At 36.9% G+C, this 16,676-nt stretch overlaps 1 protein-coding gene across 1 annotated transcript; it reads left to right on the top strand.

Annotated features, from left to right (window-relative positions):
- The first annotated feature begins 15,714 nt into the window (after positions 1 to 15,714).
- Positions 15,715 to 16,413, top strand: LOC145007327 (uncharacterized). The gene has a single exon (XM_078966285.1). It carries the CDS (start codon positions 15,715 to 15,717, stop codon positions 16,411 to 16,413), a length of 699 nt encoding a protein of 232 aa, XP_078822411.1.
- The last annotated feature ends 263 nt before the right edge of the window (positions 16,414 to 16,676 follow it).

Here is a 16,676-nt window from a genome sequence, read left to right as displayed (position 1 = left end):
CATTTTCAAACATTCAAAAGCTATTCGTTATTACAAAATGTTTTCAAAATAGTTTAATATTAGAGTTCCCAGAAACATAGTCATAAAATGTGAGGAGCTGTACGATCACGCCTTTGCCATTCCGCGATCCTCTGAGGTACCTGAAACAAAAACTGAAACTGTAAGCCCAAAGCTTAGTGAGTTCCCCTAAAATACCGATACAGTGCCAATAACACATATACAAATAACAACATGCACCGGGTCCACAACTTTACATATTGGATTGCCCCTGGCCCACAGTGTGAGTATAGATTGCCTTTCGGGGCTACAACTAACATCTGGATTACCTACAAGCCCACAGTACGAGTCTGGTATGCCCTACCTGGCCCTCAACTCATATTTGGAATCCTCCCGAGCCCACAGTACGAGTCTAGCACGCCCCACCCGACCCTCAGCTCATATCTGGAATGTTCCCGAGTCCTCAGTATGAGTCTGGCATGCCTCGCCCGTCCCTCAGCTCATATCTATAATACTCTAGGGTTTGTTGGCTCCCACACGGGGCAGTGCAACCTCAACCCAACTCACATAATATGTCGACATATATAATAACTAATGCATATACAAATAAACATGTAATAACACATGTAACCCTACTGGTCTACCAAACTGGCATAACAACTAGAATGCATAACTAACTTATAATCAACATAATACCAACTTCTAGGATATCATATCCAATGGGTCGGGATTGCTGCCTTCGAGCCCTTGGTATAGGGAGGATAACTCACCTGGCACGCTGAAGTCCCGCGGATGAAACTCCAACTGCTGGTTGATAGATTCCCAAACTGCCAACATTAAACAATACCCAATTAATAATTAGGTTCCAAGTCCAAGGTCCAACTCACACTCCAATGGCCCAATAGTCAAGTAATGGGCCAAGGCCCAACATATGGCCCAATTTTCCAAATTGGGCCCAGACCTCTACATGGTCTTTCCTTAAGGCTTATCTAATTATTGTAGTCTAAACTCTTGGTATTCCCATGTCCCAATATCACATAATCATCAAGGCCTAGTTCACATGGGAATTATCCTGAAGCTCATCCAATTATTTTGATCCATCTACTTGTCCTTGGATATCCCATCAGTAACCTATCACCAAAGCCCACAAGAAAGGACCAACTTAAGGCCCAAGTGAAATTAGGGTTTTCACATGAACTGAAGATTAGGGTTAAGTGTTTCTTACTTAACCCATTAAATACTTAATTCATTAAGTCCAATATTATCTTAGGTTAATTGCAAAGGATTATTAATTTACATTATCAGTTTCGTAATTAATTCAAGTGCGGGTCCAAATATTTCCCCAAAATTAGGGTTTTATGCCATTAGGGTTTTCCAAACCCTAATTTGGGTTTCCAACCCAACACTAGCCTATTAGTCACATGGTTGGGCTTTTAGGTCAATTAAGGCTTCATTGGGCCCATTAGGGTTTCATTAGGCCCACTAGGGTTTTATTGGTTGGGCACCACCCACTACCACCTCGGTGTAGCGATGGTCAATGGCGGCTCACGGTGACGACCACCACCTTGTGGTGGTGGTTAGGGTTCTAGTCCAATCGTGTCCAAGCATCCCAAAAATAATCAAAACACATGCAAAGCACACCTCCACTCAACACGACGGCCGATGGCGGTAGGAGGCGGCAGCCACCACCCTACGGTGGTGGCTTTTGAATTTTCTTTTAATTAATCCTACCCTGTTACAGTTTTACAAAGAAAATCTCAAATAACACACACACACACACACTAAGTTAATCACACACATACACATCTATCTTATGGCAGCAGGCAGTGGTCGGAGGTGCTAGCCACCACCTCACGGTGGTGGTGGACCTCATGTGATTTCCGGCCAAGCATCACACCCACACACGCTGTCTTGTTCGTAGATGAGTCCAGCCACCCACCTGGCGGTGGTAGTGGCACAGGAAAACGGGCAACAACAACGACTATCAGTATCAACTCACCATCGACGACAACCACCATGGCCGGCTGTCATGGTGGTTCTTCACGACTCCCACTGGATAGAAAACCACACACGCACATGTAACCTCATCACAAACCATAAACCACCATCGTCTCCATGGTTGTTGGCCTTGATCCCCACGACTGAAACACGATAGATGGCGACATCTTTTTATTCATTGGCGGTGAGACGACACAACGACTTCTTGGTGGTCCCATGGCTCCAACAGCGACGAAAGTGGTCGCAAGAAAAAGGCCGCTGCAGTGGGGAATGGAGGCAGCATCTCCACCAGAGTAAGACTCGACAGCAGTAGTGCTATATGGTCTGGTGACCCACTAAACTGATGTCACTTGAGATTCTTCGTCGCTATCGTGGCTGCACCGACTGTTGGCTTCGATTGACAACATCGGTTGGCAAGGAGGCGGCGACGGACCTAGCAGCAATGGGAGTGGCGTCTGGAGAATGGAGGAAAGGAGGTGAGGGTGGCGGCTGGTGTGAAGGGATTACGGTTAGGGTTACGGGGTGGTGAACGGTTTAATACCCGCTCCTTCAAACTTCCATCCATAATGACCGAAATGGTCCCTGTATCCCTCTTTTCTTTCAATTCAAATCCATAATTTACCATCTGAACCCTTCCTTTTGAAAAGCCTTACAATCAAGTCCGAAATATTTTCCGAGCAACCCCTGCTTCTATTAATCCTTACATATTAAGTACAAATAATACCAAACACCCACTGACTTCTACAATCCTTGCAAAATAAATCCCGAAATTACCCTTTAACGCCCGAAACTAACATCCCGATAATTATTATTTGTTTTTTGGTTATACTAATCTAAAATAATAATAAAATTACTTCTTGAGGTACCGGGTTTATTATTTAATTATTCTATTTTAAACGGGATGTTACAACTCTCCCCCAATGAAATTGGGTTTCGTCCTTGAAATCGTTTCTTATCATCCTTAACACGCCAGACAACTTGAGCAACATGACCACAACTACGAGCATAACCCCAGCTTTCCAAGGCACCAGTAACCAACCCTCACAGGGTTCTAAAACCCGAAGATAAACGAATTTCTTTCAATATGATCACATTTACTCAATCCGAATTCTGAAGTCTCAAGATGGTCTAGCTCCCTGACAGACCGCCCACACTAGATCATTGCCGAATTCATTGTACTTAACTCTCAAATAGTTACTCAACTTCTGATAACCTGAGGTTCCTACCAGAAAACAGAATCACAAATCACACATTGTTACCTATAGATCTTTTCTTGACAATAGATTAGGTACTCCTTCAAGAGAAACCCGTTTTGATAACCAATTCCTAGGTATATAATAAACAACGGGATGTAAAATGGGAGGTGAACCGTTTTAGGATTGACAAGACAATGCTTCCTTTATCCCCAGGACCAACATACATATAATAACCAGATCATAAGCATGAACACTCATACCTGGCCTAATCAGCCTCGGGATGGAATACCAGGCATGCCTGCGACGGGCCCGGTCATCCTCAGGATGGAATACCCACATATCCTGCACATGTTTGGTCCTATCAACCCTCAGGTTGGAATACCAAACACGTCAGGTCCAATCAATCATAGGGTTTGGTCATCCTCGAGATGGAATACCCTAGATCAGAATACCACTATATATGAAACTCGAGTCTAAACTCATAACTTGAGTTTCAAGGACCTACCCTTTGTATTTCGCACAAAATCTTTTGATTCCTCGCAGTCAATTACGGCTCACCTGAACCTCAACAATGTGTCCATTATGAAAGCGGTCCAACAGAAGAAGTGAACTACTAAGATCACTAGGCCCACAGCCTATGACTGGAATACCCCTACAAGTTCCTCATCATAGGTCTGGATTGCCTGTGAGCCCACAACATGAGTCTGGTATGCCCAACCTGGCCCTCAGCTCATAACTAGAATGCTCTTGGTAAACTATCAACAATGTCCAAAAGAAAAGACCTAACCAACGTCCTTTACAACACCAACCAGCACCACGATGCTGAAATCCCACCATGCATGATTCACCTATAGAACAAGTTGCTACCCAAGCAAAATCTTACAAAACTATGGTCGCACATGACCCTAGAACATGATGATAGTCAGACTCTAGATCTAATTTGCAGACTATAACTTAGAACCGATCAAGCACATAAGCGAAACCAACCCTATTGCCACCTTGAATACTCATAGATACACACGAAGAATCACTACCATGCACATATTTTGGGAATACCTAAATCCATATTCACTCGCCACAAAGCCCATACTGGATCAAGACTGATCCGATTCTACTAATACAAAACTAGTCCGAGAAGACTTCCATGATTATCCCGAAGGTTACCGAAATCCGAGTCCGATAAGAATCAAAATTCTATTCCATCATTGAGGGGAAACATACCCCAAAGACTTAGGAAACATATGCACACTGCATAAGGGAATTATTGATGCATTCCTAGCTTCTCAGCTGTCGCCTCTTGAATTCCTTCAGAGAATTCCCGCTCCCTGAGAGGTTCACCGATTAACGCCTGTACGACCATTCTAGAAACCATACTTTGAACCACAACAGACAACACCTTCAATGGCTAACACTCAACTTGAAAATTCCAAATTCTCCCCCACTTAGAACACTAACCACCACTCACTAGTGTGAAACCCAAACATAACTTAACCGACAGTCCCTATGTAACATCCCAAAATTCAAGACAAGAAATTTCATTTTAATTAAGTTATTATATAAAACCAATAGTATAAAAACATTCATATTACTATCTCATGTCAAAACCAAAGTGTCAATAATCAAAACATATTATCATAAAACCATATCAGAGTGCAATCCCAAAGATCTCATGTGCGGAAAACGTAGTGTGATGCGCTCCGATCAAGCCGACTCCTTTCCTTTGAAAACAAGTACCTGAAACCAAAACTTTAAACTGTAAGCACGAAGCTTAGTGAGTTCCCCCATCATACCACATACCACATAATGCCTATCCCTCGGTATCTTTCAACCGGTATCTGTCTGGCATAACTGGGAGCTGGACTCCGCTTCGGTATCTTTCAACCGGTACTTGGGAACTAACCTCCCTTTCATTATCTCTCAACCGGTAACTGGGAGCTAACCTCCCCTTCGGTATCTTTCAACCGGTATCCGGGAACTAACCTCGCCTTCAGTATCTTTCAACCGGTAACCGGGAGCTAACCTCCCCTTTGGTATCTTTCAACCGGTATCCGGGGACATTTCACCCTTATCACCATCACACAATAACAAGTCATGTACATATTGGTTCCATGATAACATAACATAAACATACTGAATCACATAATGGCATATCATCACCATACTGGTCGCATAATATCATATCATAAACATACTACTCACATAATGGCATATCATAACCATACAGGTCACAGAATAACATATCTTAAACATACTGCTAGGCATGCATGGGTTTTGTCCACCCCTTCGGTATCTTTCAACCGGTTACCGTCTTTGGTTTCTTTCAATCGGTAACTGGGAACTATTGCACCCCTACTACTACCAGCACATATCTCATAGCATCCCAGAACAATAAGCATATCAATTAATAGCAATCAGATAATTATCACAAAGACAATCATCTCAAACATAATCAGCTACTGGTGGGTTGGCATTGGTGCCTTAGACCTACCCCTACTAGAAGGTAACTTACCTCTCACTGCTGAAATCTCGTAGACTCAACCCCACACTGCTGAAGTCCTGCAGACTCAACCCCAACTGCTGGATGACAGATTCTCGAACTGTCAACACCAAAATAACACCCAATTAATAATTGGGTCCCAACATATAACCATAAATTCATACTTGGATAATTACTACATTACCCCAAGGTTGGCTTTATTCAAGCCCAATGCCCAATCCATAGGCCCAATGTCAACGATGCATCAAAGCCAAACATATGGCCGAATTTTCCAAATTGGGCCCAAACATTTGCATGGTCTCATTCTAAGGACCAACCAAAAGTCCAGTCCATCATTTGGTATTTTTAATGGCCCAAAATCTCATAATCACAAAAGCCCAAACCTTGGCCCATCTATGGCCTAATATTCCAAATTGGGCCCAAACCCTCATATGGGTCTTACCCTAAGCCCATCAACATATTCTAGTCCATAAGATTATTCTTGGATGGCCCATTAATAATCCAATTACCAAAACCCAATGGAAAGGCCCAACTCAAGGCCCAAGAGAAATTAGGGTTTCACATAAAATGACGGTTAGGGTTAAGTGGTTCTCACTTAACCCGTTAAGGGCTTAACCCACTAAGGACTTAATCCACTAAGTCCAATATTGCTTAGATTAATTTCTGTCAATGGTTATTATCTAATATTTCAAGTTATTAAATAATTCCCGTGTGTGTCCCGATAAATTCTCAAAATTAGGATTTTTCAATCCAAATATTAGCCCATTTATCAATTGGTTGGGCTTTTAGGTCAATTAGGGTCCATTAGACACATGTTTGGGCTTTAATGTCAATTAGGGCTTCATTAGGCCCAATAGGGTTTCACTAAGCCCATTAAGGCTTCTTTGGGCCCATTAGGGTTTTAGTCCCTTGTCCAAACATCCTAACCAAAACACAACCTCAACGAGGCACACCGCCACCTGACACGACGACCGATGGCGGCAGCCACCACCCTAAGGTGGTGGTTTCCAATTTATTTTATTATTTCAGTTCCTAATTACATCTTACAGTACAATTATCAATTAACACACACACCCGACTAAGCTAATCACACACACAACCACCTAATGGTGGCTGGCGGTGGCGCATGGTGGCAACCACCACCCTAAGGTGGTGGTGGTGGCTATTCTTCAAGCATTCCAGCTAAACAACACCCAAACACCACTTAACTGCAATAAACACACACATACGTTTTCTGTTGCAAACGAAACCAACCACCCAATTGGCGGCGTACAGTGGCAGTGGTGACACGAGATAAGGCAGCGACATCGGGGAGTAGAAGGAACGGCGACAGCGACGCAAACCATGACAACAACAGCAATGACACGGAGGAGAGAAGTCACCTGTTTGTGTCCTCGTCGGCAACTGGAGCAACAACGGATTTGATAACGGCTTGGACGTCGGCTGTCGCTCGGAGATTCAACAGATAGGAGAACGAGGGAAAAAGGAGGCAGAGTCCTAGCCGGAGAACGTTAACGACAACCGCACCACCCAGCTATGACGACCCTCGCGACGTTGTCTCTGACTTCGATCTTCGGTCCTCAACGCAACCCACGACGTTACCGGCAGTAGGTGGCATACCGGCGGTGAGTTAGCGACGACAACAGGCTTGGTCTTGTGGCTCTTGATATCGCCGACAAGGAGAGCAGCGGCTGAAGGGTGGAGAGTGTGAGAATGGTGAAGATGACGGCTGCATATGCTTATTAGGGTTAGGGTTCTCTTTGGCATAAATACCCATCCATTTCCTCATTTTTTCCATAATGATGGAATTGGCCCCTCCTTCTCCAATTCCTTTCAAGTCCAATACATTTTTTACCCTTTAAACCCTGCCCCTTGAATTTCTTTGCAAACGAAGTCCGGATTTTACTAAACAACCCCCATCTTCTAAAATCTTTACAAAAGTAACCCAAAATTTACACTTTTAACCCTCAACTTCCAGATTATGCCAATTAACTCCTCGGAACCAACACCCTACATATAATTATTGATTTTAGGGCTACTACACTTTCATTAATTAATTAATTTATTTAATAAATAAACAAGGTGTTACACCCTGATGCTTAAATGATCCCACACTCAGCTCTTGAAGACCAAAAGATAGATGCTCCAACTAATTACTTCAGTAAGGAGCTATTTCCCTTGGCGCTTTCATCTACCAATCAATCACGATTACTAAAACCACTAAATCCTGACAATGTTGAATAACCATCCTGTAGGGCCCTGTCTTCAGTCCTCCCACATAATACCCTTCTTCCTAAAGTGCTCCAAACAAATATATCACTCTCGAGCTATAGAAATCATATCATTTAGGGTCTCGCACCCTGACTCACTCACCAACTCAATCGTACTCATCTGAACTACAATAGCTGAAGCAACCTCTACCATAGACCGGGCTATAACTACTCCCAAGACATAGTCGCTAATCCTTAAAGTGCAATAGATCGTACAATCAATCCTTCTACTCCTAGCTACGAAACTCGAGCTGATCATAATCATCACTCCCTTCCTGAGTCCCGCGACTCGCATTCCGGCCTCGAGCAAAACCCCGAAGCCTCAAATCCAGAAACTCCCGTGCTAGCCTATCCCGCTCAACTCGCGGAATGTAACGAGTACCAAACATGTGACAACTCGAAATTTAGGGCTATTATTATAACCGACAATCTATCCGTGAATATCTTGTTTATCCGAATTACTGATTTTTAGTGTATCTTAAAATAAATAAGTTCATTTTAACTATTATATGATACCTAATGATATCATACTTCCAAATGTATAAGATCTCAGACGAATCAAACTGCACAAAATGTAACCTTAGGAATACGTATGAAAAACTAAAAATTCAATAAAAAGTCATTTTGTGCGTAACAATTATTCTATTCTCATAGTATGTGTTTACATGTTTTCGAAAATATAAATATTGTCCAAAACGAAGTACGTATGCAAAAGATACGACTGTTTTAAGAAAACAGACAGTAAAACATTGGTTTCTTTAAACGCGTAAAACTGAATCGAACTGTTGAGGTACTTACGCTTTGCCGACGGGATTTCTGAGAGCGTTTTTTTGACTCATCTTATAGTATATTATCTAATTTCACACTCGAAATAATTTTTACAAAAATATTTACAAAATTCGCGAAAACGGACACTGCGAGTCGTTAGACGCAAAACTTTAAATGCGATTTCTTAGAGTTCCGTAACTCCAAAAATTAATCTGTTTAATGTTCTGGAATCCTTGAATTAAACTCTATCTATCGGTAATTTCGAAAAAAAATTCTCGATGCATGGATCCCTAGGCACCTGGTTTTGTGTGTTTTGGGCATGTAATGGAGGTATAACCCCATGTGGCGCCCCGATTTAAAAAAAATCTGATCTTCCTCCTTGTACCAAAACCCATGTGCATCTATTCTCCACCCCTCTTTTCCTATGTGTGAAAGTCTTTCTAAAAGGGTACAATGCTTAGTTGGAAGTATGGTTTTAAACAAGTGTGTGTGCATGTGCACTTGTACAAACATGACCTACGGAAACACCATAAAAGTGTGACAATATGCATATAGTGACATTTTATTTTATCAATGAAAGTGTGACGGAAGGTGACGCCATCGTATGGGTTTTATGGTCACGTTAAAATGTAGTGTTTGTTTGATATGAAAAAATGTGGTCGTATCATAAAAGTGTGGCTATTGGGTGGGAAATTTTGTTGCTATAATAAATCATTTTATCCAATATTATGGCGTTAAACCGTCAGTAGACATAATTTTTTAGTAATTATAGTGACTGTGTATCACCAACTGGTAACATACATGTTGTTTCAATGTGACATTTTGCTAATCGATTGTCACACAATTCAAAGTTTATTAAGACTATTGGGTATGTTTTGCAGACATACAATTATGGTGAACATGACCATGTTCACTAAATGATCACATGTAATTAATTTCATAAATAAAGATTTGCTAATAATTAGTTACAAAAACAATCTTTTAGTGTGACTATTGATTATCGTGTAGAGACGCACAATTAAGTGAAACATAATCATAAGTATTATAAAGAAACACATTTTATTAAAATTATGTATTTAACATTAAATTACAGCCATATTTATATTACTTATCATAACCGATGCTATCATTCAGACATATAAAAAGTCATTACTATGACTATTGTATGTCATTTCGACATAGACAATCAATTAAAAATAACCACAATTGATTTATATATACATTGTGACTAAGATTTATATAAAGCCACATAAAATCTTGTAGTTATGGTGTGATTAATATTTATATAAAGCCACATGAATTCTGTTTAATACGGTGAAACTAATATTTATGTAAAGCTACAATTATCAATGGAAATATTATGCATTTTATTTCCAGTTCTTTTAAAATAAAAACAACAATAAACATGATAAAGCTTAAAAAGAAAATGATATTAACATTAATAATAAAAAATCAATACATAAGTTTTCAATTCAAATACTTAAAACATTAACTTGTAATCAAATGATATATATATATATATATATATATATGTGTGTGTGTGTGTACAATACTTTACACATAAACTAAGAACTATGTCTCCTAGGGTTCACTTTTCTTTTCTTCTTATTGTTTTCTACTCCTAGATCGATTTAATCATGGCCCCTATTTCACAAATTCCTCAAAAATTACCACTGATATTACCTGCAAATTGACTTGCATCGGTTTCTTGCTTTGGAAAACACAGGACATTCCCATTCTTCGGGTGTTCGATTGTTTGGTTTCCTCAATGGAACTGTGACAATTGGAAAAACTCTGTCATTGACCACCATTAGAAATTAGCTTAGATAAATAAATGTAATAGAGTATCAACATAATATTTCATTTTTATAAATAAATATGATTGAGTATAGTCTTACGTATAAGGATAAATCGACTCATAGGCTCAAAAATGAGTGTCCAAAAGTCGTGTTGTTTTCTAAGCTGGATAGTGTATTCGTAAAATACACGACAAGATCATTCCAAGGATATAAGTTTCTTAAAAATCTAACTTTGAATGGAGGAGTTATGATTTTAGTAAAAAGTAAAATCAACCTCGTAATTAAAGTTATTAACAATGAAATAGGATTAAGAGATTGGTCGAGTTTTGACTAGTGTCACCAAAAGGAAAGTCTTAGTATTTCTCTAGGTGAGAACAATAGGACAATGAACACTAAAAACGGAGATCGTATGAAAAAGATATGATTTTTGTAAAATCATTTAATTTTAACCACATTAAGCTAAATTGTGAAAGTCAAAACAAGCCAAAACAATCTAAAGGAAAGTTGTAATACTAGTTGAGATCATCTCATAGATATAAAGATGATAAAGATTGGAGCTCGTACGCAAAATATATGATTTTTATAAAATCATTTTATACGTGCGAGGTGCACGCCTTGCCCTGGATGTATTCTGACCCTAGATTCACGAAGATTGAGGGTGACGTGGCCCAATAAGAGAGTGACATGTGGTGACTCCCGGATGGAGCCACGAGGCTCACATGCGATGTGCACATATATTTACGCCACGCACACCTCAAAACTCAACTATAAATAGAGGTAACTACAGACCCCATCTACACACCAAATCCCAGTAGCTCTTCTCTCTCTGGTCGAAGCCACTCCATCCCAATGCAATCTATGAGGTCCCGAGCCTGAATCTACCCTACATCAATGTATCATGCTTCTAGGGTGAGTTTCACGACCCCATTTTTACCCTTTTCAAATGTTTTATTAGGGGGGGGGGATACATGCTATAAAACTATTTAAATATTTTTTATAAAATAGTATTACTTGTAATATATCAATAGTTTTAAATCTGCATGCAAATATTAGGATAATATTATGCCCGATAGATACCTTGCCCAAGCCTTAAATATGATATTATGCCTAGTCGTTATAATGCCTAAGATTATACTCGATGATTATACATAGTTGTTATGCTGGCCTATTCCCTAGAATAACTTAGTTTCTTGTCGTTATGCTGGCCAAATTTTACGATTAGCATTGTATCTAGTTGTAACTCTACCCTAATATCCTAATAATATCAAAAATCTAATAATTAATTTATAGATATGACATAATATATATATATATATATATATATATATATGTATGTATAAAATAATTATGGAATAAACTATATCAAAAGGAAATGTAAGGATAGGCAATGTACATTTTTATACATATTTTGGTTATTTGCAAAGATATATGGTACTTATAAGATTAAATTGTATTTTGTAGCCAAAATGAGCCATCTTGAACAATAAGGACTAAAAGCAACAAACAAGAGAACTTTGGAGGTTTGAAGAACTAAAAGAAGGAAAGACCAGCAAAAAGCTCAACTCACAACGTGGATTTTTCTTACACGACGTGGAGTGGGTGTTTCTAGAAGATAAGTGCACGGTAAGTCAGAGTCCTTGCCCGATAAGGATTCACCTTAATTCACGATGTGAAGTCCTAATTCACGATATGAAGTGTAAAAATTACGAAAATTATATAAAGCCTTGGAACTTACGAATTTGGGAATTCGGCTGGAGATTGGGAGGTTTTAGAAGACGAATTTTGGAGAAAAACAAGTCAGAGAATCCAAGTGTTAAACATCCAAGGAAGAACGAGTGATTAAAGATCATAACCATTACCTTGATTTGGTACAAGTTGAATATGTCTTTAATTATTGAATATTGATTTATTTTATCAGCCATGAGTAGCTGAATGTAGCTGCTTTTGTTTTGCTAGATGAAGCTTTAACTCATGGAATAGTTTGTTAATTATGAATTTTACTAGTTGGTGTTATATGCTTGTGTTTGATTTTTAATATGTAGCATGCTAATATTTGATACTTAAATTGCTTGAATTCATGTTCTTGGTAGCTTAGTAACTATTAAATTACATGAACTTAACACCTAGTGATTTAGTGACCAAAAAATTACTAGAGCTAGGATCGACAAAATCTTAGATAAGTAATTGAAGTAATTAAAGTTAGTTGTGCTGGAGAACATAAACTATAACCATAGTTGTGTTTGTTTAATAAATCTTTCATATCTCCATTCACACTTCATAATTGGTTTTGTGTTTAATTATGTGTGACCATGCATAGTTCTACATGAATTAGTTGAACATTAGTAAATTTGTACTTAAATTACTAATAATATAATAATTGGTAACCAACATGAATTATCCACAATTAGTAGCTAACCATAGAGGAGAAGTGGATTCAAACTAAACATAAGTGTTTTTAGTAATTGATTAAATTTGATAGTTAAGTGAATAAGTTTGTCTAAACTTGCAAAATCGGATAAAAACTAAATTAACTTTTGCTTTTCTTAGATTAATATTTAGTAGATAAATTAGTTAATTAAATCAGTTCCATATGTTTGATACCCGACTATTTGTGCTATATTATTTGCGAAAATATACACTGCCTTTCGACAAACAAGTTCTTGGCGTCGTTGCCGTGGAACGGCTATTTAGTTTAAAATTTATTTGCTTTAGGTTAGTCGATCATTTTTGTGAGGTAAAACCTGCAAAAAGTTAATTTTGAGCATTAGTTTTAGGTTTTTTTTTTTTTTTTTTTTTTTCCTGAAGTGAACTCACGACGTGAGCCTTAAGCTCACGACATGAACTTAGTTATTTTACATTTTTCCTAAGTTTTTTGTTTCCGTTTGGATTTTCTGCGACAAATTGAGGTAGTATTCACTACCACGTCGTGGTGGACATTCACTAGGACTTTTTTTTTTTTTTTCTCAAATTTACATTTTTATTTTTCTTTTTGTTGCAGTAGTACATGATCTGGGGATCCAACACACCTTTGATACCATCACTTGAAGATCTAGAGTCATCCATTCGTAAGAAGACGGATAAGAATGTAGGAGCAACCCTACCACCAAAGAAGTCACCTTTTAAAGATCTTAAATCAGTTTTTAGAAAGAAGAAAGGGATGAACGTGGGTGAATCAAGCAATTCCTCAAAGAATGAAATCAAGTTTGAAAGCTTTGAGGAAAATCCTAATCTTCACGAATTCGAATACGAGACTGAACCCGAATTAGAAAAAGATGGACAAAATTACATAAATGGTCCTCGTGGTTGACAAAATCGACCAATTATGGTCCTTTTGAATAATTTTGTACATAGATGGTCCCCGTGGTTTCAAAATTTTGCAAAGACGGTCCATTTAACAAACGATGTTAGCTTTTCAGTTAAGTCCTATGTGAAATTACATATTTGTCCTTCCTGTATACCATTTTTGTAATTTGTTTCTGCACAGGGACTATTTGTGTAATTTTTTCTATTATTTATTATTTTTTTATTTTATTTAATTATATATCTAAGGATTTAGATTTTTTTTAAGAGTAGTTTAAATATATTGTTTCAATGATATATATATATATATATATATATATATATATATATATATATATATATATATATATATAACTTGTTGTAAATAACTGAATGACAACATTTCCTAATGTCAAATGTGTAAGAGTTATTTTCAACTCTTATGATAAATATGTCAAATATGTGTAAGAACTCATTAATTATGTCTAGTGATTAACTAGTATAAATAGCACTATCACATATGTAAAAGATACACCAATTTGAATACTTTATATAAGTTATCAAATTCTCTCATTCCTTTCTTCTTTCTTCTTTCTTAAAGGTTCTTAGTTTAGTTTTACTAATCTTGTTTTAATTACATCAAATTTATAACACGTTATCAGCACGAAAGCTCAAACAAAGGCTATTTAGAAGTGGGAATCACATCTATCTTAATCAAGGTATGTATTACTTAGTAAAAACATTATTAATTCTAAAAACCCCCCATCATATTAAAATAATAATAATACTAATGAATTAATAAAACTTATACATTATGGACATTATGGACTACTAACGATATTTATTTCTTATACTAACATTTCTTTATGTATTCTAATTTTTTTTATGCATACTAACATTTACATTATGCAACTAACTTTTATTTTTGCATACTAACATTTACATTATGCAACTAACTTTTAATTATGCATACTAACATTTATATTATGCAACTGACTTTTCTTTATGCATACTAACATTTAAATTATATTTATTTATACATGTCAATGTTTATTTTTTACTCTTCATAATTTTATTTTAACATTTACTAATATTTATTAATGTATCTAATTAGTAAAATTATACAAAGTAAAGTTATGTATTAGTTATAAATCTTATTAAATGATTTATAAATATACAAAACGGATATATATATATATATATATATATATATATATATATATATATATATATATATATATATGCAACGGTTATAAACAGTAAAAACAACAGCTATATTTTTTTTTACTATAAATAAACATATTTATCCTGCTTATTTTACCCACAATAAATATTTCTCTCTTCTATCAAACAAATCAATTTCAAGAAATCAAGCTTCATGATGATTCACCCGTTTGTGATAATCATGACTATAATAGTCATATTACTTTTTATCCCAATCTGTAACATCGAAGATAATATGGAATTTCATCTACTTTTAGGCTTGTATGTAATGTTAGCTTTACCACTTCTTTTTTGTGTAATATTTATTGAAATAAATGGATTTTTATTTTTTATTTTTTATAGTTACATTATGTCCAACATTGCAAAGCTCGAGTTTGCAGCACTTGGAGTTAGCGGGAAAAACTATGTGCCATGGATGATAGATGTAAAAATGCATCTTGAGTCCATGGGAATCTTAAATGCTATAAATGAATTTAATAATTGCTTGGCACAAGACAAAGCAAAAGCACAAGTTTTTCTTCGTAAGCATATTGATGAAATGTTAAGATTTGAATATCTTGATGTTACTGATCCAAGTATTCTCTGGAATCTTTTGAAAGAAAGATTTGATCATCAAAAGGAAGTTATACTTTGAAATGCTAGAGATGAATGGGGAACACTGAGGTTTCAAGACTTCAAGAAAGTAAATGAATACAACTCAGCTTTGTTCAGAATATGTTCACAACTCAAATATTGTGGACAAGAAGTTACTGATGAAGATATGTTGGAGAAAATACTCCACATTTCATGCAACAAACATTACCTTGATGCAACAATATCGGATGCAAAAGTTCACAAGATATTCTGAACTGAATGCATGTCTGCTCGTTGCAGAGCAAAACAATGAACTCTTGATGAAAAACCATGAATCTCGTCCAACAGGATCAGTAGCACTTCCTGAAGCAAATGCTACAAATATTGATAGTCATCGAAACAATACACGTGGACGATGGCGTGGTCGTGGTCGAGGACAAGGTCGTGGCTATTTTAATCGAAACCAAAGCCATAATCAGAACCATAATTCTGGTCGTGGACAAGGTAATAATCGTGGTCGTGGCCAAAAAAGGAATAATTACCAACATTCACAAAGAAACAATATCCACATACAAGATAAGGACAAAGTGGCAAGGCATGACATTGGGACATCACAAAAATCTGATGGTTCATGTTATAGATGTGGTAGCACAGGCCATTGGTTAAGGACCTGTCGCACACCTGCACATCTTTGTCAACTTTATCAAGAGTCCATTAAAGGAAAAGGAAAGGAAGCAAACCTCATTGATAATGTTGAATTCACTCCGCTAAATGTTGCCGATTTCTGCAATGACATGGAAGACATTAACTAAAAAAAAAATCTATTATTGTGCTAGTAAAACTGTTTTTCCTTCGTTTATTTTGCATGTAATGCCTTTCCTTCAATAAATGAACTTTCTTTTAATAATAGTTCTGATTATGTTTATTTACTTATTATTCCTTTCATATGTGAAGTTTAATATGAGTCCAACTGGAGCACAATACCAAGAAAAGATTGGAGATCTTTGTATAGCAGATAGTGGTAGTACACATACTATTCTGAAATCAAAGAAATATTTTTCAAAATTAGTACCAA

The sequence above is a fragment of the Lactuca saligna genome, chromosome 7, assembly GCF_052625555.1.
Source record: "Lactuca saligna cultivar CGN05327 chromosome 7, ASM5262555v1, whole genome shotgun sequence".
Taxonomy (NCBI): Eukaryota; Viridiplantae; Streptophyta; class Magnoliopsida; order Asterales; family Asteraceae; genus Lactuca; species Lactuca saligna.
This window is presented reverse-complemented; position numbering and strand designations above follow the sequence as displayed.

Coding starts and splice junctions, on each gene's coding strand:
- LOC145007327 (XM_078966285.1), top strand. CDS start 15,715: ATGAATACAACTCAGCTTTGTTCAGAATATGTTCACAACTCAAATATT.